Source organism: Callithrix jacchus, chromosome 9 (genome assembly GCF_049354715.1).
Source record: "Callithrix jacchus isolate 240 chromosome 9, calJac240_pri, whole genome shotgun sequence".
In the NCBI taxonomy this organism is placed as follows: Eukaryota; Metazoa; Chordata; class Mammalia; order Primates; family Cebidae; genus Callithrix; species Callithrix jacchus.
Genome location: NC_133510.1, coordinates 134,324,486 through 134,348,664, shown reverse-complemented (window position 1 = coordinate 134,348,664; position 24,179 = coordinate 134,324,486). Strand labels below are relative to the sequence as shown.

Here is a 24,179-nt window from a genome sequence, read left to right as displayed (position 1 = left end):
GCGGCAGGAGGGCAGACGCGGGCTGTGCGGACTGCCCTCGAGGCACCAGGCTTCAGACAGCTGCAGGCACCACCCTGCTGGGAGCAAGACCTGGAGTCCTCCCTACAGGTAGCCCTGGGTGAGGACTTACCTAGGAGGAGCCTCAGTGTTTCCACACCTCTGTCCCTCACAGCTGGTGGGTGGGAGAGCAAGCTGGAAAAGTTCAGGCAGTACTCAGCGCTCACCCTGGCTATGGGGAGTCTGTCCAGTCCTGGGACTTGTGTTTGAGCTGTTTGCAAAGATGAGGAGGAGGAGCCAGGCCGGAGGGAGAGACTTGGGGACTGAAGCAGCAGAGGGTCCCTGGCAGCCTCCAGAACACAAGCCTCCTGTGAGACGCTTGGAAGCGGGCAGTGAGGCCTGGGCCTGAACGAGGACACGGTCAGGTACCATCCTCCAGGCCTCGCTGGCTGCAGCCCACGTATCTGCCACTGATCACCTGAGCCCTCCTGTGACACTGACGGTGAGCTCTCAGAGGGCATCTTCATGGCCCCGGTCATGCTCAGAGGACATGCTGAACAAAGGCTGGCTGAACTGCACTGTGAACTGCCACAGACCGTCCCTACCTCACCACCCCACCAGCATGCATCCTTATCTGAACTGTGAACTGCCACAGCCCGTCCCTACCTCACCACCCCACCAGCATGCATCCTTATCTGAACTGCACTGTGAACTGCCACAGCCCATCCCTACACCTCACCACCCCACCGGCATGCATCCTTATCTGAACTGTGAACTGCCACAGCCCGTCCCTACCTCACCACCCCACCAGCATGCATCCTTATCTGAACTGTGAACTGCCACAGCCCGTCCCTACCTCACCACCCCACCAGCATGCATCCTTATCTGAACTGTGAACTGCCACAGCCCGTCCCTACCTCACCACCCCACCAGCATGCATCCTTATCTGAACAGTGAACTGCCACAGCCCATCCCTACCTCACCACCCCACCAGCATGCATCCTTATCTGAACTGTGAACTGCCACAGCCCGTCCCTACCTCACCACCCCACCAGCATGCATCCTTATCTGAACAGTGAACTGCCACAGCCCATCCCTACCTCACCACCCCACCAGCATGCATCCTTATCTGAACTGCACTGTGAACTGCCACAGCCCGTCCCTACCTCACCACCCCACCAGCATGCATCCTTATCTGAACTGCACTGTGAACTGCCACAGCCCATCCCTACCTCACCACCCCACCAGCATGCATCCTTATCTGAACTGTGAACTGCCACAGCCCATCCCTACCTCACCACCCCACCAGCATGCATCCTTATCTGAACTGTGAACTGCCACAGCCCATCCCTACCTCACCACCCCACCAGCATGCATCCTTATCTGAACTGTGAACTACCACAGCCCATCCCTACCTCACCACCCCACCAGCATGCATCCTTATCTGAACTGTGAACTGCCACAGCCCGTCCCTACCTCACCACCCCACCAGCATGCATCCTTATCTGAACTGCACTGTGAACTGCCACAGCCCATCCCTACCTCACCACCCCACCAGCATGCATCCTTATCTGAACTGTGAACTGCCACAGCCCGTCCCTACCTCACCACCCCACCAGCATGCATCCTTATCTGAACAGTGAACTGCCACAGCCCATCCCTACCTCACCACCCCACCAGCATGCATCCTTATCTGAACTGTGAACTGCCACAGCCCGTCCCTACCTCACCACCCCACCAGCATGCATCCTTATCTGAACTGCACTGTGAACTGCCACAGCCCATCCCTACCTCACCACCCCACCAGCATGCATCCTTATCTGAACTGTGAACTGCCACAGCCCATCCCTACCTCACCACCCCACCAGCATGCATCCTTATCTGAACTGTGAACTGCCACAGACCATCCCTACCTCACCACCCCACCGGCATGCATCCTTATCTGAACTGTGAACTACCACAGCCCGTCCCTACCTCACCACCCCACCAGCATGCATCCTTATCTGAACTGTGAACTGCCACAGCCCGTCCCTACCTCACCACCCCACCAGCATGCATCCTTATCTGAACTGTGAACTGCCACAGCCCATCCCTACCTCACCACCCCACCAGCATGCATCCTTATCTGAACTGTGAACTGCCACAGCCCGTCCCTACCTCACCACCCCACCAGCATGCATCCTTATCTGAACTGTGAACTGCCACAGCCCATCCCTACCTCACCACCCCACCAGCATGCATCCTTATCTGAACTGCACTGTGAACTGCCACAGCCCGTCCCTACCTCACCACCCCACCAGCATGCATCCTTATCTGAACTGTGAACTGCCACAGCCCGTCCCTACCTCACCACCCCACCAGCATGCATCCTTATCTGAACTGTGAACTGCCACAGCCCATCCCTACCTCACCACCCCACCAGCATGCATCCTTATCTGAACTGTGAACTGCCACAGCCCGTCCCTACCTCACCACCCCACCAGCATGCATCCTTATCTGAACTGTGAACTGCCACAGCCCATCCCTACCTCACCACCCCACCAGCATGCATCCTTATCTGAACTGCACTGTGAACTGCCACAGCCCGTCCCTACCTCACCACCCCACCAGCATGCATCCTTATCTGAACTGTGAACTGCCACAGCCCATCCCTACCTCACCACCCCACCAGCATGCATCCTTATCTGAACTGTGAACTGCCACAGCCCATCCCTACCTCACCACCCCACCAGCATGCATCCTTATCTGAACTGTGAACTGCCACAGACCATCCCTACCTCACCACCCCACCGGCATGCATCCTTATCTGAACTGTGAACTACCACAGCCCGTCCCTACCTCACCACCCCACCAGCATGCATCCTTATCTGAACTGTGAACTGCCACAGCCCGTCCCTACCTCACCACCCCACCAGCATGCATCCTTATCTGAACTGTGAACTGCCACAGCCCATCCCTACCTCACCACCCCACCGGCATGCATCCTTATCTGAACTGCACTGTGAACTGCCACAGCCCGTCCCTACCTCACCACCCCACCAGCATGCATCTTTATCTCCTCCGAGGCCCATGGCCCTCTTGACACAGGAGAGGCAGGTTATACACAGACCCCATTGTATAATAAGGAAACAGAGGCCCCACAGCACCCAGTAACGGCTAAGGTGATACAGGGTTTCATCAGGGGCAGAAGCAGAGGGTATGGAGATGACCCCACCTGGGCCAGAGTTAGCACCCACTACGGCTGGACCCACCATCTGTGCCTCAAAGCCACTCCTGATGTGCTGGGTGAATCATGGCCAGCCAACTCAAGTCCAGTCCATCCTGACTTCTGAAACAGCTGGGCTTTCTGCAGCAAGGCCCTTCTGCCTTTCAGCTTTAGAGAAAAACCTAGAGAGGAACGGGTTCCTGCTACCCAGGTCAGCAACTGTCACGTGCCTCCGTTTACCCCTCATCACCCAGCCCAGTGACTGTGACTCTATCTCCCTCACTAGACTATGGGATCCCTAAAGCCTGGGACTTGGTCTTTTTGTCTCTGTGACCCCAAAGGGCATCCCAGTGCCAGGACTCAGAGGCTCTCAGGAAATGAACAGTGAATGAATGAATGATGAACAAATGGACAGATGTGTAAAAGTGCTGCCCACAGATCCGGCACCTCCCCAGAGGTGAGATGCGGCCATAATGAGCTTCCTTGTCAAGAGCCCAAGAGCCCGGCACTGACAGCTCCTGGCAACGGGCTCCTGTAAAACCCAGAACTTTCCAGCACTTCAGAGCTCAGAGGAACTGCAGCCAGCTTGTTCTCATAACACTAATGCAATAAAAACAAAACACCTGTCTCTGGGAAACAAAAATATCATGCATTATTCAGCGACAGTCTTTAGATCCCGGGAAACCACATTGGAAAGGAAAGGTCATTGAGAAATAGGTACCAACATGTGCTTTTAAAGTGAAAGTGATGGGGCGAACACACTGAGCTGAAGCTCTCTGAGGACCCTCAACATGTCCAGAGCCCAGTGTCCCTGGTCAGAAGTGGAAAGAGAGGTCCCGGATATGGAGGCAGCTCTGCGCAGCACAGGGTGCTTTCCTCTCTGATGCCATGACCCCGTTCTGCTCCCCCAGGGCTGGCCCTGGCCTGGGGGGCTCAGGCCCTGAGTGAGTCTCCAGCCCCCGACATCCGCCTGCTTGTGGGTGCACTTCCACGGGAATCTCACCCTCACTCCCCCATCCTCAGGGCCCCGCTTGTAAACCCTGAACATTCTCTGCTTCTTTTTCAGGTGTCTGGAATCAAGATCAATAAGCAGAAACTTTTTTAGAACGTGAAAGCCAGGCTCCTCCCCCTTCTCAGACCTCACCTAATCTAGTCTCCACTTTTCTTGGAAAAGAAAAAAACGTGAAAGCCACCTGTGTGAAGGGTCACTGAGGAAGAATCTTATCTTGTTAGTCACTGAGTGCTGGGCTGCTCGGCCCTAAGAAAGCCACCAGGTTAAAGCCGGCAGAGTGGAATAGGAAGGCGCTGAGGCAGCCTCCTCAGGATGCAGTGATGGCCGCTCCCCGCCTGGGCCAGCAGCTCTGGGAATCAAGTGCTATGCCATCCACACTAACAAGAGGAAGCCCCCGGGGGCAGAGCTGGGTGGCCAAAGGAGAAGAACTGAAGGCATTTGGGTTTCATAATGAAGAGACACCCAGAGAGGTCTGTCCCCAGAGACGCCTGCCTGCACCTTACCGGGAGGGACACATCCCTGGGCTGCCAAGCGCAGACTCAGGTGGGAGCAGTGGGCAATGCCTAGCTGTGCCCTGCAAAGACCTGGGGATGCTCTCCCGGGACACACTCCCTACCTCATGCCTTCACAAGAGCTGCAGACACAGTGCCAGCCTGTTGCTTGGGGGATGTTTCCACAGAGAAGCAAAGGCAGTGGACAGAAGCTGCTTCCTGGGTGGGCACTGATAGGAGGATGGGGGGCAGAGGGGTAGAGAGGGAAGGCGGTGCCCAGGTGCAGGCCAGGTGCACGAGGTGTTCTGGTGACAGGGAGAGTAGTGGTCTTGTGGGGCTCAGACAGGGGAGGGAGAGTTTTTGCTGGAGATATGCTGGCCACAGACTGGCTGACCCTGAAGGCTGGATGAGGGCCTGGGGAGCACAGGGCTGGGGCGAAGAAGGGACAGGTCCCTCCCCGGCCAGGCCACACAGGGGCCAGGGACCAGCCTGGTCTCAGCAATGGAAGAGGAAAGAACATGGTCTCTGACCCCAGGAGCATCTCTTCCTGCAGGGGGCACAGCCCTTGAGGGTTTCAGCCTCTCGTCAGGCTAATCTGGTGTTTGGAATTCACTACGGACTAATTCTCACGGATTCGCTGCTGACATATTTACCACTTCTGCTTTTACATCAGAAAAGACACTGTGGCTGAAGTCACGTTACAGAATGTCAGCTGACTGGTACCCATGCCCTGCTTTTCACAAAGCCTCCAAAGTCCCTGTTAGGGACGGCCTCCCCAGCTTCCAGGCCCTGTGGTTTGGGGGAGCTGACTGCACCCCAGAGCCACGGTGCATCATGAGACTCGGGTCAGGGCAACGATGAATCCCCCTCTGCAGGGTCTGGCTCAGGGAGGGCACAGGCCCAGCCTGAGTCCCCATCCTCCTCCAGGCGCAGGCCCAGGTCTGAGCAGGTGGGACAGGGACTCCCCTGTGGGCCTGAAGCCCTGCCGAAGCCATTCTGCCACCAGGGGACAGAGTGGACCTCGGCCTGAAGCCAACACCCAGGATGCAAAGGAGGAGCTGGGCCCGGTGCTGAGCTCTGGACCGAGGCTTCTGAGCACGGGACTTCACAGTCACCTGCGGCAGGAAGCCCCGCTTCGGCTTAGGTCCATGCACACTGCGATTTCTGTCACTTGCAATCGGCAGGGCCCTCACAGACACAGGTCAGGAGACCCCCGATGGCAGTGAGGTGTGTGGGTGGAATCCCTCCCAGAGATCCCGCCCCTTCCCCGGGTGGGCCCGCCCAGAGCCTGCCAGGACACTGCTCTCCCTTGGACCTTTCCTGACGTGCCAGCCGAGAGGAAGCTGTTATCCTCCCATTCTGCTCGTGAGGAAGGTGAGGTGCTGAGGGGCTAAATAAGTCGCTGAGCCCAGCAGATGCCCAGGGCAGAGGTGGGACTGGCAGGGGCACTTTGGCTCTAGAATCTTCCCTGTTGCCACCCTCCAGCTGCTCATCACCCTGGACTGGGATGAAGCAGTCCCTAGGAGAACATCTGTAGATCCCGTCCTTCTACATACAGGAGCCTGGGGCTGGGTAAAGGCCTTGTCCCAGATCACAATAGCTAAGCGAGGGCGTGAAGCCAGTGCTGCCTGGAGACAGTGGGACACAGAGCAAGTGGAGGACTTGGGTGCCAGCCACAGGAGAAAGGAGTTGCTGTCTCTCCTGAGAACTCGGAGCAGCCCTTGGGGGGCAGAAGTGCCATGGCACTGCTGGCAGCTTGCGGTCAACTTACTTGAAAGCACTGGGGTCTCCATGGATCTTGTAGTTGTCGGCGCTGATCTGTGAGATGACCCTGGTCACCGCGATGAGGATGCCGATGTTGACCTGCACAGGAAGCCGTGCAGGAAGGTGAGGAGGGCTTGGCTGCACCTGCAGGGGAGCTGCGTCTGCCTGGCCACTGCCCTCGCCACAGGCTACCCCTGCCCAGCCAAGGCTCCTGGGAGACAGGGGTGTCACTGGGACAAATCTCACCCTGGTCCGTGGGCTTTTACCAACACACACAACACGCAAGCTTGCCTCTGAGAGCTCCTGTGCTGAGAAGACAAGTTCCAGTCCCAGACCCATCCAGGCATGAGGGGATGAGCCTGGGTCAGACCTCATGTTAGCATTTGCTCACTTAGTGTGACCCTGGGCCACTACCCAAGTACTTGGAGCCTCAGTGCCCCAGGTGATGAGGAGGACAGTGCCCACAGGGCAAACAATCACTCAGTGTGTCAGGCCCCAGCACTGGGCCTCGCTCTCATCTCCCGCCCCGGCCCGGGCCTGCAGCCCTGTGAGCCATGGAAGCTGTGGCAGAGGGAACGTCATCTCCTGCCAACGCCCCCACTCCTTGCTGGGAAACTGCTGGAAGGCTCCTGTTGGGACCTGTGGGGCTAGGTGGGTCACAGGGGGCCCCTGGCAGAGGCTTCAGCACAACCTGCCCTTCACCTGGGCAGCTCCCTCCGGAGGAGGCTGGCGAGGCAGGGACAGCACGGGGAAGAGCCCCCTAATGTCCTCTCACTACAGAGTGAAGGTTAGGGTTAGCCTTCTCCCTGGTGTCTGAAAAATTCTGAGGCCATCTGCAGCATCAGCAGGGAGTCCAGCTCCAGGCTGAAGTCCTCTCTGACTTGCTGCTCAGACTTTCAGGCAATGAATAGGGCTCTACCTGGCCGGCCTCACAGGACAGCTGCCATCCCCACACCAGCCTGAGTGCAGCCAGAGCCTAGCAGTCTCCAAAGGGAGCTGCAGTCAGAGACCAAGCCGCAGGGGGCCCCACATGGGACGGGCCAGCATCACTGTTCCGCATATCCGCACCCCGCCTTTAGCGCCCGCTAAAGCACCTGCTGAGCCCGCCTCACCCTAGGGGCCTTGAAGGCACCTTCTTTGCCCAGTACTTTTCCACTCTGAGCCCTTCCCTTCCTCCTCTCGAAGTTCCCAGGCCCATGAATCAGCAAGAGCCCTCTGCTCAGGGCTCTGTCAGCAGGACACCAGCCCCGTCTGCGCTGAGGCTTCAGACTCTCCTGGTGCCCTCCATGGGGGAGAAGGGCACGCAGTGGGGCTGCCCCCTCCTGCCTAGCCCGTTAGGACACTATTGTGGCAGTGGGCACCCCAAATGTTCCCTCCTTAGCTCCTGTCTTCACTGACCACCTCAACACCTGGCAGCTCAGCTCCTGCCCAGCCCAGCTGACAGTCCGAAGCACCCTGGTTGCCCTTATTTCCCATCTGTAAAGTGAGGCTGATAACAGAAGTCTCCCAACACGAGGGAAGAGAAAAGAAGTGAACACATTAGCCTCCCAGCATGGCGTCTGCACAAAGGGCACATTCAGGAGCGCTGATGCCCTCCAGCCAACCTCAATGCATAACAACGACAAGAAGGACATCCAACTAGGAGCAGAAAGCGGGGCAGCCAGGATGACGGGTCAGTGGTTTCCGGATGCAGTGATGACTCCATCCAACCAGGACAGTGACAGAAGCTCAAGTGACTCGTGTAGTTATTACTTCACGGCGTGGGATTCAAATCGCAGACTCTGACAGCACCCATGCCCTCGGGCAGGCTGGCCTTGGCCGTCTGCCTGGGAAGCACTTTTGTGCCTGCAGTGGTGGCTACAGAATCACACAGAGAGGGAGGGTGGAGATGCAAGTGGTCCCCAGTCAAACTGCCACAGACCCTGCCTGCTCTTCTGAGATTCAATAGTTTTTCTTGAATAAGTGCTTTTTAGTGAGCATGGCTTTGTTTCTAGAATTCTGAATACTTTTTCAAAACAATTCTTCCAGTTCTTTCCCTGCTTCAGGGGTGGAGACTAGGCCCTAACTGCCATTCTGCAACTCATGCCCCTTTTCCTTCAGGGATTTACGTTCTGGCTATCTCACCCACTAACACAGGCAGCAGCCTTATTTGTAACAAGACTGGCAACAACCTGACCGTGCACACACAGACAGCGGGGTGGGGCTGCCATGCACACCCACTCTATGGAGCACTTTGTGGGTCTGAGACAGACTGAGGCAGCTCTTCCTGGCCAAGAAGCCACAGCTCTGACATCGCTGAGCAAAGGCTGCAATGGGGTGAGTACGTAGTTATAGTCACCCTATGTGCACAAAACCCCGGGACACCCAGGAAAGCAGCATCACAGGTTGCCTGTTTGGAGGGAGGGCGAAAACCAGAGAATGCAGACACATTTATGCCTAGATTCTTGAGCTTCTCCTTTAAATTTTGTGTGTTGCCAATTCAAAAATCAAATTATTTAACTAAATTTTAAATAACTGTAAATTAAAACGAAATAATATGAAACCCATTTCCTGTGAATGACCGAGCAGTATCCTTGGGGTCCAGTGGAATAGAAACTTAGCCACGCAGTGTCCAGTGATCTGGGGAAGGGGATGGAGAGATGGTGAAGCCTGGGACCCAGGAGAGGGATGCCTGCAGATGCGGGAGATTACCTTGAGTAACTCAGGTGAGTGCAGAGTTCTCATCAACCAACACCGCATATGAGCCAGGATCCCATCACAACAACACCCCACATGAGCTCAGGATCCCATCACAACAACATCCCACATGGGCTCAGGATCCCGTCACGACCAACACCCCACATGGGCTCAGGATCCCATCACAACGAACACCCCACATGGGCTCAGGATCCCGTCACAACAACACCCCACATGGGCTCAGGATCCCGTCACAACAACACCCCACATGGGCTCAGGATCCCGTCACAACAACACCCCACATGGGCTCAGGATCCCGTCACAACAACACCCCACATGGGCTGAGGATCCCGTCACAGCAACACCCCACATGGGCTCAGGATCCCGTCACAACAACACCCCACATGAGCTCAGGATCCCGTCACAACAACACCCCACATGAGCTCAGGATCCCATCACAGCAACACCCCACATGGGCTCAGGATCCCGTCACAACAACACCCCACATGGGCTCAGGATCCCGTCACAACAACACCCCACATGGGCTCAGGATCCCGTCACAACAACACCCCACATGGGCTGAGGATCCCATCACAACAACACCCCACATGGGCTCAGGATCCTGTCACAACAACACCCCACATGGGCTCAGGATCCTGTCACAACAACACCCCACATGGGCTCAGGAGCTCATCACAACCAACACCCTATGTGAACTCAGAATCCCATCACAACAACATCCCACATGGGCTCAGGAGCTCATCACAACCAACACCCCATGTGAACTCAGAATCCCATCACAACAACACCCCACATGGGCTCAGGATCCCATCACAACAACACCCCACATGGGCTCAGGATCCCATCACAACAACACCCCACATGGGCTCAGAATCCCATCACAACAACACCCCACATGGGCTCAGGATCCCGTCACAACAACACCCCACATGGGCTGAGGATCCCATCACAGCAACACCCCACATGAGCTCAGGATCCCATCACAACACCCCACATGGGCTCAGGATCCCATCACAACAACACCCCACATGGGCTCAGGATTCTGTCACAACAACACCAAACATGGGCTCAGGATCCCATCACAACAACACCCCACATGGGCTCAGGAGCTCATCACAACCAACACCCCATGTGAACTCAGAATCCCATCACAACAACACCCCACATGGGCTCAGGATCCCATCACAACAACACCCCACATGGGCTCAGGATCCCGTCACACCAGTACCCCACATGAGCTCAGAATCCCGTCACAACACCCCACATGAGCTCAACACCCTATCACAACAAACACCCCACATGAGCTCAGGGGCCCATCATACAACACCCCACATGAGCTCAGGATCTCATCACACCAGTACCCCACATGAGCTCAGGATCTCATCACACCAGTACCCCACATGAGCTCAGGATCTCATCACACCAGTACCCCACATGAGCTCAGGATCTCATCACACCAGTACCCCACATGAGCTCAACACCCCATCACAACAAACACCCCACATGAGCTCAGGATCTCATCACACCAGTACCCCACATGAGCTCGAAGGTCTCATCATCACTCTGCTTTGCTGCTGGAGGCTATCAAGCGTGGTTCTGCCCCAGACCTCTCGGCTGGAAAGCTGAGAGATGCACACACAACTGTTCCCAGGACTTTTCTGACAAGGCCACTGAAGGGATGATGAACTTGCAGCGAAGTGTTTTGCCAATATGCAAATGCTACAAGTAATTAATCTGAGATCTCAAGTCCTTTATCTTGACTGCTGTGCATAAGATCCACTCTAAGTGTTTCATAACAGTTAGCTGGTCACATTATTACTTGTCAGAATTCATCATCTTCCCTTTTTCTCCAAAGATTTTTCTGGGCCTTGTTTTTTTTTGCCTGGGTCAGTCTGTTTTCATTCTCCAGGCACAGTTTTTCCATCTTATCAAGATGACATACTTCCTGTGGCTTGATAAGAGGAGGGGCAGCTCACCACAGCCTCCAATCCTGCATCGGTGCAATTCAGTGGGGGACTGTGGCTGCGTGCGAGGGGCACAAATCTGACATTTCATGAAAATATAAAACAGAAGCAGGCCCGGCCCTCCCCCACTCCATTTCATTCGCCCTCATCCACGCCTGGCCGTATGGTACACCCACACTCTACCACAAGTCGGAAGATGCCCGGGGGGGGGGCAGGTACAATGTGAGTGCCATGGGTATGCCAGCAACGAAGCCACTAAAGGCAGATGTCAAAGAAACAAGCCACAGGCCTCATTTCAGAAGAAAGGACGGAATGCACACGGAGGCAGCAAACCAGAAAGCAAAGGTCTCGTGGCTACGGCGGAGGCCAAGGTCACGGCGACCTCTGGTGGGAGGAGAAAGCAGGACTGCACAGGCATTCTCGTGTTCTGTTTCTTGACCTAGCTCAGAATGTTTATCACCAGAATGTTTATTTGTGGAAGAAACACTGAGATGGACACCACTATTTCACAATGAAAGGGCTATACAGGCGCGCACGCACACACATGCACACACACACACACACACACAAATACGTAGTATACACAACAGTGTGCGTCTCAGTCTGTTTTCTGCTGCTATGACGATACCAGATTGGGTAATTTATAAAGAACAGAGATTTATTTCTTACAGTTTGGGAAACTGGGAAATCCAAGGTCGAGGGGCCTGCATCTGGTAAGGGCCTTCTTGCTGCATTGGCCCACAGCAGAAGTCAGAAGAGCGAGAGAGCACAGAGAGACCAAAGGGGGCAAAACTAATCTTTTAATCAGAATCCCACCCCTTTAATAATGAGCCCACTCCCACAACAGCAGCATTAGCTCCTTCACGAAGGCAAAGCCCTCATGACCTGATCAGCTCCTAACGGTTCCACCTCTCAGAACCGCTGCACTGGAAATTAAGTTTCATGAACTCTGAGGGAAACATTCACACAAAGCAATGTGTCTCTGTCTGTCTATATTTAGGTATCTGTAACTACACACCGTATCCAAATGTATCTAATCTACCGCTCCTAACTTAGGAAGGTTTGAGTAATAATTTGTCAACTTTTGAGGGGTGTGAAAGCAATACACGTCAGTAAAAAACTGTGCTCTGCAAACCTATACAACTAGTTTTTCACTTCCAGTATTCAATCAGTTTCATTCCATATTCAACATTGCAATATAAATAGGCTTTGTGTTAGATGATTTTGCCCAACTAATGTAAGAGCTGCAAGAATGACTGAGGTAGGCTAAGCTATGCTGCTCTGTAGGTTAAATGTGCTAAATGCATTTTCAACTTCTGGCATTTCCTGCTTATGATAAGTTTATCAGGACTTAACCCCACTGTAAGTTCAGGAGCATCTGCATCTGTGTTTATCTGTATCTGTGCATCCGGAGCAATGCATCTGTGTCTCTGTCTGTACTTGGATCCATGTATCTGCCTGCATTTATATCTGTATCTCTGTTTGTACCTGTGTATCTGTCTCTATGCATCTATTTGCATCTATACCTCTGTGTGTGTGTGTGTGTGTGTGTGTGTGTGTGTATATATATATATATATCTGTAACCATATCTGTATCTGTCTCTATACAGACAAATCCCTACCCTGACTTCTCCCCAAAGGAGATAAAGATTTTAAATCAGAGACGCCTCCTCTTCCACACACCTGGAGGCACTCTCCTTCTTTCCTCAGTGGGGCCAGCAGAGAACAGGCCATTTTGAAGGCTCAGGCTAAAGGGCCCCTGACATCCATGGAGTCCCTGTTCTTTGGGGGAACAGGGTGTCTAGGCTCTGCAGCTTCTGAAAAATCAGGTGTTATGGGCTGAACTGTGGCCCCTCAAATTCATATTGAATTGAATATGAAGCCCTAAGCCTCTGTGCCTAAGAACGAGACCACACGGTGATATGTTCCTTAAATAAATAATTATGTTAAAATGAGGTCACTAGGGTGAGCTTTAATCCAATGACTGGCTTAAGACAGTCATTTATTTTAAGAGGAGATTTGAAGAGGTAGACACGCACCAAGGGAAAACCATGTGAGTGCACAGGGAAAAGCAAGTTATCTGTGAGCCAAGGAGCGAGGCCTTGGCAGAAACCAACCCTGGTGATGCCTGGACCTTGGACTTCTACCTTCCAAAACTGTGAGAAAAGAATTTTGTTCAAGCCGCACAGCCTGTGGTCCTGTTGCAGCAGCCCTAGACACCAGGGAATGCCCGCCTGCCGGCACGTCCGCAGTCTGTGTAACTGGACTTGCAGGGCAAACGGAAAGTCATTTCCTTGCCTGACGGCAGGAGCAGTTTGAGAAGGGACAGTGGGCAGTGTGTGTCTGGCAGCAGGCGCCTGGTGGGGTGGTTACTAAGTAGCTCATCTCTGCCCTTTTGTCCTCAACCCGAGGCCCGGCAGGCCCCACAGTGACCCTTTACTGTCTCCTAGATTCTGCCTCTTGAGGATGAAACCTTTTAGGAAACCATGTGTCCTAATGCAAACATACAGCTTCCTAAAAGGTTTTAATTTTCAAATTCTGCAAGCAATACGTGGGTGTTTTTAGATGCATATAACCTTGAAGCACACACTCCCCAAACCCAAAGCTCTCCTTAGGGAACCATTATTCTATGTGCTTCTGTCCGGCATTTTCTTATTCAGCTGTATGTTCACATGTGAGTGTGTACCCACAGAGTTTTTAACCTTTTACACAAATGAGATCATGCAATACGTTACCCCAAAACCTGCTTTCTTCACCTGGAAATAAGGCTGAGGACTTGCAGGTGAATGAGGAATTGACCCAAATGGCACAAACCCTGGGATCCTCTGAAGACGTAAGAGGGACAAGACCCCCACCCCTCCACCACGGCACTCCCGGCAGGGGTCGGCTGGCACCTCCATGGCTCCCCCAGGCCCAGAGGTGGATAAGCCTCCTGCCAAGAGGCATTCAGTATTTTCGGCCTTGCAGGCCACACAGTCTTTGCTGTAACTATTCAGCTCAGCCGCTGCAGCCTGAAAGCAGCCACAGGCAATGTGCAAATCAACGGACGTGGCTGTGTGCCAAGAAAACTTGATCTACAGAAGGACGGAGTAGGCTAGACTGTGGCAGTTTGCTGACCTCTGCACTTGACCCTGGAATCTTTTAAGGCTGCTCTTGCCTCCCTTCTAAACTGCCTGCTGCTACCAGTGTCCCAGGAGGGCATGAGGACCTCAAGCCAGCTGCCTGTGAGAATCATCTGGGAGATTCTAAAGGCCATGAAGCTGAAACCTCAGAGGGTGGAGCTCAGGCAGGAATACTTTTAAAGCTTCCCAGTGCCAGGGAAGTGGCTCATGCCTGCAGTCCCAGCACTTTGGGAAGCCAAGGAGAGTGGATCACCTGAGGTCAGGAGATTGAGTCCAGCCTGGCCAAGATGGAGAAACCCCATCTCTACTAAACATACAAACATTAGCTGGGCGTGGTGGCACCTGCCTGTAGTCCCAGCTACTCAGGAGGTGGAGGTGGGAGAACTGCTTGAACCCGGAGGCAGAGGTTGCAGTGAGCCAAGATCGTGCCAAGGCATTCCAGCTCAGGCGACAGAGGAAAGACTGTCTCAAAAAACAAAAAACTCCCAGGTAATTCAATAATGTAATAAGTTTGAGGAGGAATTGTTTTGTCCTCCAGGATTGAGGGCCACTGACAACAAGCAGTAGGGTGGGGGTCAGGCCCTGGAGGTAATGTTCCCTCAGAAATGACAAAAGGGACTCTAGCGAGGCTGGGAGACACAGGAGTGCTGGGTTCCTAGCGCTGGGCCCACGCCACGTGAGTGGTTCCGGAGCCAGGCAGAGCCACCTCAGAACCGCAGCTGTCACTGACCACGGTCAGACATGAAAGCCAGATGACCAGGGCAGCGTCTGACACAGGGGCCTATTCTGCCCGGGGCCCTGCAGATCTAAAGGGTTTAAGTCAGCAGACAGAAAGGGCGAACAGGGAACAGCAGACTTGAATACGACTTCCCCCTCACACCCTCTGTCACTAAACGTCCTTTAAACCCCTCCCAGCTGACCATGCTCTGGCCGGGAGTTTGATGACTGAGGGGCCTGGAGTCTGTTCCGAAAGCGTTTCTGCATTTCCGTTGACAAAATTAATGGTTCTCCCAGACCTCCAGGGAGCGCAAGAACCTCTCACTAAAGGCTGTCAGTCTTTAAAGGGTCGAGCTGATAAAGCGATGGCAGGTGATCCTTAGGCAGCCCTGGGGAGGTGCTGCAGCCCCTGGGCAGGAGGAGCTGTAAACCACACAGACCCAAAGGCACCCCCTCTGCAGCTGACAGTGATTCCTGAAAGAAAAACCAGCCCTGCTCGGAGCTCTGCAGACACTGTGAGGGAGACCCTGATGTCACAAGCCTTTCCCTTGCGCCCTGCTCTGCTTGCACAAAGATTCCCGCCCCTCTGCTGGGGGTGCCCCACTTGACACCCTGGGGCCCCTGACAGCCCCCACTCAGCCCAGGGAGCCGCTCCAGTGCACTACGGGGCCCTGGCCCAACCTGCGGACGGGAAGCCTGGGCCAGGATGTGCAGCCAGGGCCCAACCAGCCGAGGCCCTCAGAGAAAGGGATGTGGAGGCAGAGAGATAAAAGCACAGGCTCTGCTGAGGTCACCCCTCTGACCAGGAACCCACCATGCCCGCAGCTCCTGGGGTTCACTGGTGCTAACTGCGCAAGGAAGTCATGTGAGGCAGACCTGACCAATCACTCAACTCCATCCCATTTCCCTGCCTGGTTCTGAGACAAGACGCATGACTCACCACGGCTAATGAGAACCAGCCCTGGGACTTGCGTTGGGACTGCTGGGAAAAAGCCTCCATCTCCATCCCAGGAGGCAGAGAAGATGAAAGAGGAGCCTCATCCCAGCTCTCGGGCTCAGGAGCCCTGGACCCAGCCTCCCCACAGATGGTCCTGACTCAGTAGCTATCAATCCCTATCTGCGTTTAAACTATGAACTGGGGGGCCAGGCGCGGTGGCTCACGCCTGTAATCCCAGCACTTTGGGAGGCCAAGGAGGGTGGATCACCTGAGGTCAGGAGTTCGAGACCAGCCTGACCAACATGGAGAAACCCTGTCTTTACTAAAAATACAAAATTAGGTGGGCATGGTGGCACCTGCTTATAATCCCAGCTACTCGGGAGACTGAGGCAGGAGAATCACTTGAACGCCAGGGGCAGAGGTTGCAGTGAGCCAAGATTGCACCATTGCACTCCAGCCTGGGCAGCAAGAGCAAAACTCCATCCTGCTCCCCCAAGAAATTAGCTGGGTGTGGTGGTGGGCACCTGTAATCCCAGCTACTCAGGAGGCTGAGGCAGAATCGCTTGAGCCTGGGAGGTGGATGTAGCAGTGAGCCGAGGTTGCACCACTGCACTCCAGCCTGGGCAACAGAGCAAGACTCCATCTCAGAATAACAACAGCAGCAAACTCTGAGTTGGGTTTTCTGTCACTTGCAAACCACTGTAACTGTTACGTATGGTTCCCAGGAGGCTTCTGCTGAGATTCCCCTCTGCAGCCTTGGAGTCCTGGTGACTGCCGAGCCAGGAGCCAGCCTTCGGGTGAGAAGGCTTCCCCATCCCTGCTGGAGGATGGGGAAGGGCCAGCTCTCGCCCATGCTGTTCTCAGGGCAGGTGTGCCTGCACCTGCCACCTCACCTGGAAGAGTCCTGGGGCCTTGAATGGACCCACCAGGAAAGCTCTGCCTTCCTGAACAGTCAGGGAAATAAGACCCTGAGTCGCTGGCCCAGAGGAGCCCTAGTGAGGAGTGACCGAGGAATGACACTGCATCTTTCAGAAGCTCCTCGAGGAGCCCTGTGCCATCTCCAGAGCCCCGCGCCCTCTCCTCCGGTCCCTCCGCAGACCTGCTCTGCACCCACAAGGACAGGAAACATACCACGATGACAAACAGGGCAGGGGCTACAAAGGCCCAGATGGCACCACTCCCCAGCGACAGCCAGCAACTGCGGAGGGAAGCAGAGGATTACTATGACCACCTTGTTCCGCCTGCCAGCACACCTTTATTCAAAAGCAGTTGCTACGGTGCTGTCTTTCTCAGCTACAGGGTCCACCTGGGGCAGTCACACAACCTTCCTAATCCCTGCAAATGTATTTTGATCCATGCTGATCCCACGTCTCATTCTAGGAAAGGATTTTCCAGGTTTGCAGACCAGGACGGCAACCTCTGGAGACTTTAGCCAAAATCCAAAATAGATTTTAATTTCATTATGAAAGAGAAATAAACCTTTGCTGGGAACTGGCTTTCCTGCAGAGCACTTCAAACATGACCCAACCGGGGCCTTCCATGAGGGATTACTGTACTGTGAGGCGTCAGCGGTGCAGCGCATGCCCATCCCATGTGCCCCAAGCTCAGGGTGTTACACTCCCTCAGTGCCCTCCAACTCAGAGGAAAGGTTCCAGAAGGTCCTGGTGACTGTTCTGATGTCCTGAGCGGAGGGTCCAGTTTGAGGATCTGGCTTCTGAGAAGTGACCCCCAGAACTCAGGCAAAAAAAGCAAGCTCCTTCGCAGTTTCATCCCCAGAGCCTGAGATTCCCGAGGACACCTACTCTTCTTGACTCCTGGGACAGTGTTTCCCAGGGCACTGGGGGGGCTTTAACTGGATCTGGACAGGTACATGGTGCAGTCCTCACTAGCACACGATGTGGTGTCTCCTTGGGGCTGGCTCATTTCACTCCCTCAGTGACAGCTCACTGAGCAGCAGGTCTGCCCCACAGCACGTCAAACTCTATCATCTCATTTAATCCTCTGCTGCCCCTGAGGTGAGTGCTGTGATCATGCCCATCCTACAGATGAGGAATCTGAGCCCAAAAAAGCTCAGGTGACTTCAGAGATCACTGTGGGCACACTGCCTCCCTGTCCTCATTCCTCCCCTGAAGCTTCCCGGCCCAGGAGACAGTAAATGTCCCAAAACAAGTGACAGCACCTGTAAGAGGCTCATTCGTGGCTGCACACCCACAGCGCAGAGAGGAGAAACCTCTTGTCCAAGGATGCACTGTTTAAAAGAAAAATGCACAGCAAGTCTGAACGGTACCTCTGCAAAGGTGCGATTCAGACCAGGCTCTCTGGAGAGTGGGATGCTTCTGCAAAGAGGGAGACTGTGCTTTCCAGCATTTCACGCAGAATGCTAAGTCGCCGAGGGGCTCTGACAGGTACCCTATCCTGTTCAGAAACCCAGCGAGCTTCCCATACCTGGCTGGTGCTGCCTGGCTTTCAGGCATGAGAGTGGGGAAAAGGCTTAGAGACGAGTCAGACCCTGGGACTCAGGACGGTGGGTGAGCCCAGCAGCCCCCAGCTCCAGATGGGCTGAAAGGGAACACATGCCATTGAGCTGTTTGAGGAGAACATTGTTCTTCTAATCAGTCCCTCAGCTTGTAACAGCACAGAGTGAACGGAGCAGGCCGGGACAGCGCTCTGCACAACCACTGGTTTCAATGTGCGCTCAGACCTGCCTTCTGTAAGTGCTTCGCACTCAGGAAACCGGCACCAGAGCAGAAAAGGCTGGACTCCTCCCGGATTCACTGTTCGGCTGTGAAGCGCCTGACTTCCTTGCTGTTTGTAAGCACCGTCAAGATTTATCTTCCATTTTTTTTCCCACAATGATTCTTCCACTTGCCTAGAACAGGCAGCAACTTCCAAGAGACATTTATGTGAGTGAAAGTTCTTTTTCTTGTAAGGAAAAAACCATATTTCTGGAACTTGAACAGCTGACCCAGTCCCACAGCACCACCCCGTCCTGTTCCTGACACAACTGTGGACCCACGAGCTGCATTTCAAGTGGCAACAGGAGATGCTGGACATCATAACATCCATCCCCTACTACGCGAGCAACGGGAGCCTCGGGAGCGCCTGCCTGGCGCCCTGCAGACCGCACGTCCTCCAGCATTCATGGACTTGCTCCACGGGCAGCTACTGGATACACGGTATACACAGGGCCCTTGCTGACCGCCCCAAGAAAGGGTGAAAGGGTCACCATTTAGCCTCCAGGGGTGACCAGAACTGTCTGGGAACACCACATGGGTGAAAATCCAAGCAGAAACTCCCACCAGCCTCCCTGCTATTCCTGGAGGTGCTGCTCTGTGGTCTTTGTTGCTAGTTCCAAGGCTGAGAAATCTCCAGGGCACAGCTGGTTTGTCTCTCCCTCTCCCTGGACCGTGACTTTCTCACTGGGTGGGCTTGTGAGAGCCAGCTTTGAGCACCCCTGCACCCAGAAGAGCACAGGAAGGCAAGAACCATGGGCTCCTCCAAGCACCCTGCTCCACGGAGGCTGCCGAGAGCAAGGCCAAGCCCTGCACTTACTTGCTGCTCGTTCCGTAACCGTCCACGGCAAAGGACAGCGATGTGACCCAGATCAGAAGAGGAGAACCTGCAGGGGAGCGGAGAGCATCATGTTCGCTTGCTCCAGTTTTCTTCCCTCCCTCCCTCCTTCCTTCCCGCCCTCCCTTTCTTCATTCCTTTCACACCTAATATATGTACACAGAGAGGGAACTATGTGCTAATTATTGGGACACAGAACAGCCCCTATCCTCTAACAAAGGAATAACAGACATTCACACCATACTCACATGCTCACACTTATATACCAGACAAGAAAGTGTGTCTTCATTAAAACAATGTGGGCGAGGTGTGGCATTGACTGGCAGGAAGGGAAGCTCAGCTTGGTGGCTCCACAATAGACAACTGGCAATGGCTCAAGTCATCTAGGGTTGTCCTAACGGGATGGAGTCAGGCAGGCAGAGGCCAGGGATTGTGCTGAACACCCTGCAGTGCACACGACTGCCCCACAAGAGTGACCCAGCCCAGTGTCCATAGTGTTGGTTGAGTGCACACGACTGCCCCACAAGAGTGACCCAGCCCAATGTCCATAGTGTTGGTTGGGAATTCCTGTTCTGGAGCAGTGGGGGAAAGATGGGAGTTCAGCTGGGACCGAGGGGACATCAGACATGGCTGACTTTGTCAGTGCACAGTCTGCCTTCTAGTATCCGAGCCCATAATTCCCTTAGGGACCAACACACTCCGTCTTTCCATGAGGTCCAGCTGGGCTGGTTTCTTCCTGGCTCTTTGGCCTGTGACTCAGGACTGGCTGACTGGAACATCAAATCCCCCAGCCACAGCTATTGGTTCAGAGATGAGCATGTGGCCCTGGCTGGCCCAATGAAACTCCATCAAGAGCTTTCTTCAAAACTGCTAAGAAGAAACTCTTTTTTCCACCAAGCCCCTAAAAGGATAAGGATGTCAGTAAGCCTGGGGTCCAGGTAGCCACTCTGGCACCATGAGAGAGTGCATGGCTCCAACACAGAGGAGACCAGATCTGAGAGATGGAAAAAGAAGAAAAATCTTGATTCTATCACTTACGCTCGTGGGTCGAGCCCTGTCTGAAGTCCGACATCTTAGAACGTTTTTGTTATATGAGCCATTGCATCCCTTTTTGCCTTAGGCAGTTCAAGTTGGATTTCTATTACTTGAAACTCAGTGTGACAAATTAAATGTGTTTAATATTTTACAAAGCCAACGGAAACTTTGAGGGTGGGGACACAAGGGAGGCCCACAAATAAGGTAGGAAGCATCTGGATTACAGAAGTCCCCAGAGCTTTGTCACTCTGCAAGGAAAACACTCTATGGTCAAACTACTTTTTAAAACTGACTTAACCCAAATCGGAACTGGCCTCTACTTTCACTTTTAAAGTGCAGAGGTTTTGTAAGCTAACGTGTCCTCTGACTCTCCAAAAGGAAGATCCATTGCAACACTTCCCAAGCTCAGCCATCCATGGAGTTTGTCTGGTACACGACTCTGCTTCCACATGCATATGTGAGCTTTGAAACAGATCCTGCAGAAATGGGAATCTGTTTCTGAAAAGAATATACTTCTGGCTACTCAGAAAGTGGGGCATCGTCCACAGGGACTGCTCTGGTGCAGCCACCCTGAACACAGCAGCCTTCCTCTGCAGGAAGGATGAGAGAGAGAGATGGAGAGACTGTAAAGGGCCAGCTCCTTATTCCACCACTGAACTTTTCCCCCAGGAGGATGCTCCAGAGCAGCAGCTCCTGATGAGGAAACCACGCATCTCACATTCCTGGGATAGCAGGGTGGGGGATTGGAGCAGCAGCTCCTGATGAGGAAACCACGCATCTCACATTCCTGGGATAGCAGGGTGGGGGAATGGAGCAGCAGCTCCAGATGAGGAAACCACGCATCTCACATTCCTGGGATAGCAGGATGGGGGAATGGAGCAGCAGCTCCAGATGAGGAAACCACACATCTCACATTCCTGGGATAGCAGGGTGGGGGATTGGAGCAGCAGCTCCTGATGAGGAAACCACGCATCTCACATTCCTGGGATAGCAGGGTGGGGGAATGGAGCAGCAGCTCCAGATGAGGAAACCACGCATCTCACATTCCTGGGATAGCAGGATGGGGGAATGGAGCAGCAGCTCCAGATGAGGAAACCACGCATCTCACATTCCTGGGATAGCAGGATGGGGGAATGGAGCAGCAGCTCCAGATGAGGAAACCACGCATCTCACATTCCTGGGATAGCAGGATGGGGGATTGGAGCAGCAGCTCCTGATGAGGAAACCACGCATCTCACATTCCTGGGATAGCAGGATGGGGGATTGGAGCAGCAGCTCCAGATGAGGAAACCACGCATCTCACATTCCTGGGATAGCAGGATGGGGGATTGGAGCAGCAGCTCCAGATGAGGAAACCACGCATCTCACATTCCTGGGATAGCAGGGTGGGGGATTGGAGCAGCAGCTCCAGATGAGGAAACCACGCATCTCACATTCCTGGGATAGCAGGGTGGGGGATTGGAGCAGCAGCTCCTGATGAGGAAACCATGCATCTCACATTCCTGGGATAGCAGGGTCAGGGATGGAAGTGCACGAAGAGCATGGTGCTCTCTGTGCCTCAGTGGCTGAGGTCACACAGGTTCTGGGCGATTTCTCTAGAAAGAAGTAGTAGGAAGGAAGGAGTAGGAGAGAAGGTGGCTCCTGGCACCCACCCACGGCTGCTGGCACTGGCCCTAGTGCCTCCAGGCCATGGTCCTCCAGTGCCCTCTGGAGGCAGAGTCCATGCCGTGCCTGCCCTTCCAATCAGGGTTGGGGTTTTAAGTTAATTACCCTGGAAAGACATTTCCTAGACAGCCTTGTCTCTGAAATACTTTGTTTTAAATGTCAAAAGGATTAAAATGCACTACAGAATGTCCAGGTAATAAAGTTGTCCAAAGGGAGACAGGTGGCCTCTGGAAGAGGTACACCGTTGGGGCCCAGGAGTGACTGTGGGCCTCTGTCACCTTGTCACTTTGAGTTTCCCTATGTGGGCTCCCCTGACATTTCTTCCCCTGCATCTATCCCTGTGTCCAGCAGAGGTGAGGGACAAAGGGACTGTCTGAGAACAGGGTGGGCGCACTGTCTGCTTTCTCCAAAACAAGCTGCAAAAGCCATGATGTCTGGGTGAGTGTGTGGAGCTTTTTCAGAAGAAAAAATTCCTAAATGGGAGGATAAGGAGAGGGGCAGCAGGATGGAGAAGACACTGAGTGGGGAAAGCGTGGGCTTTGGGGCCAGATGACACCCAGTTCTATTCCTGGGGCCACCCAGGACCAGCTGTGCAGCCACAAGGAACCAGCCGAACTGTGCTGTCACTGTGGGAATGTAATGAGTGCTTCCTCATTGGGATGTGAGAATGACATGAGCTGTCTGTGAATGCTGAGCCCCTAATGATGAAGCTAACCCTGCAGTGACCTCTCCCATCAATCAGCTCAGACTTCTCCCTTCCCACCATTACTGTCGCCTGAAACTCTGGCCCCAGTGACCCCGGCAAACCTGGAACGTGCCTCTGCAGGCAATTTGAAGTCTCTGGCCCTGTCATCACAGACATGTACTTTGTGTGTTCCTCTGTGCAACACGGTGACCTTCAGAGGGACCAGGCCAATGCTGTCCTTGGCATCTGCCCACTAAGATTCAGGGGCAGGTGAGGAGCATGTGCTGTGAGAGATTAACCAAGGTGAGTGAAGCAGAGTCCTCAGAAGATGTGTGCAGGGGAAGGCGTCTCCACAGAGAGGGCAGAGGGACGACAAAACTAGAAACTGTGGAAGTCAGTGCTGCCACATATTTCCAGATGCCTCACATGTGGGCACAGGGGAGGTCTGTGCCCTGCCAGAGGCTAGTTCTGGGCACTGAGTTGGGTACAGAGGGGACACATGTCTTAGGAACTGAGCACCTGATTTCCAGTCTAGTTTCCCCTCTGTCCCCTTCCCTTGCACAGCATCCAGCAATGGCTCAAGGCAGTGCCTTCTCTGTCAGTCTGGGCTCTTGACTGTCCACCACCACTGGTCACCGTGGACATGCGGTGTGCACAGGAAAATGACGTTTGCTCTTTAAAATCAAGGACGGATGGAAGCTGCTTGTTACCACAGCATTGCCAGCCCACCCTGACTGACACCCTTCCTATGATGCCGGCATTATGTAATCTCCCTGGAATGAACTTGCAGCTTCAGAGAAAGGTGGAACCCAGAATTAACTAAGATTGAGTTTCACTCCTGAGGAATAGAAGCTCACAAAAGAAACTAAGTTGCAATAAAGAAAAAATAAAACGAGTTACACTTCCTTCACCTCTGAGTATGATCAGTTTCCTGTCTGCCTCAATGATGTGTAAACTCTCCAGTGCTTGTCCCTCTGCTCTCCTGGCTTCCTTGTGGGCTCCTCGAGGACAGAGGTTATCCGTCCCTCCCTTCATAGTCCCTAGCACAAGTCTAGCAGTCACCACCACCACAGGGTAAGGTGTGGATGTGATGCCCCCACCTGCCCCTCAGCTTCAGTGGATGTGATGCCCCCACCTGCCCCTCAGCTTCAGAACAGTCTCTGGGTTTCCAGAAAACAATATTGCTTGAGAACTAGAGTAAGGCCAGGGTAAAATCTGCAGGAAGAAGCCACTCTCCCAGGGGCTTCCCCAGCCATGCTCTGGGTGGGCCTCCAGCTCCTTAATTAAAAACTGAAGGTGGAGAAAGCCCAACTGCCTG

The 24,179-nt window shown here is 54.0% G+C and overlaps 1 protein-coding gene across 16 annotated transcripts in view; it reads right to left on the bottom strand.

Annotated features, from left to right (window-relative positions):
• ADGRD1 (adhesion G protein-coupled receptor D1) overlaps nt 1-24,179 on the bottom strand; it is a 180,809-nt gene that overhangs the window by 5,271 nt on the left and 151,359 nt on the right. For 12 of the 16 annotated variants that reach the window (XM_078337776.1, XM_035258213.3, XM_054239146.2 and 9 more), the window contains 3 exons: nt 19,459-19,525; nt 17,038-17,104; nt 6,477-6,568 (listed from right to left, as the gene is read on the bottom strand). In XM_078337776.1, the coding sequence (XP_078193902.1) occupies nt 6,477-6,568; nt 17,038-17,104; nt 19,459-19,525 (226 nt within the window). Of the gene's footprint in view, nt 1-6,476; nt 6,569-11,770; nt 15,444-17,037; nt 17,105-19,458; nt 19,526-24,179 lie in introns of those variants that run through there. The other 4 variants (XM_035258218.3, XM_035258217.3, XR_013522223.1 and 1 more) reach the window with 2 other exon arrangements.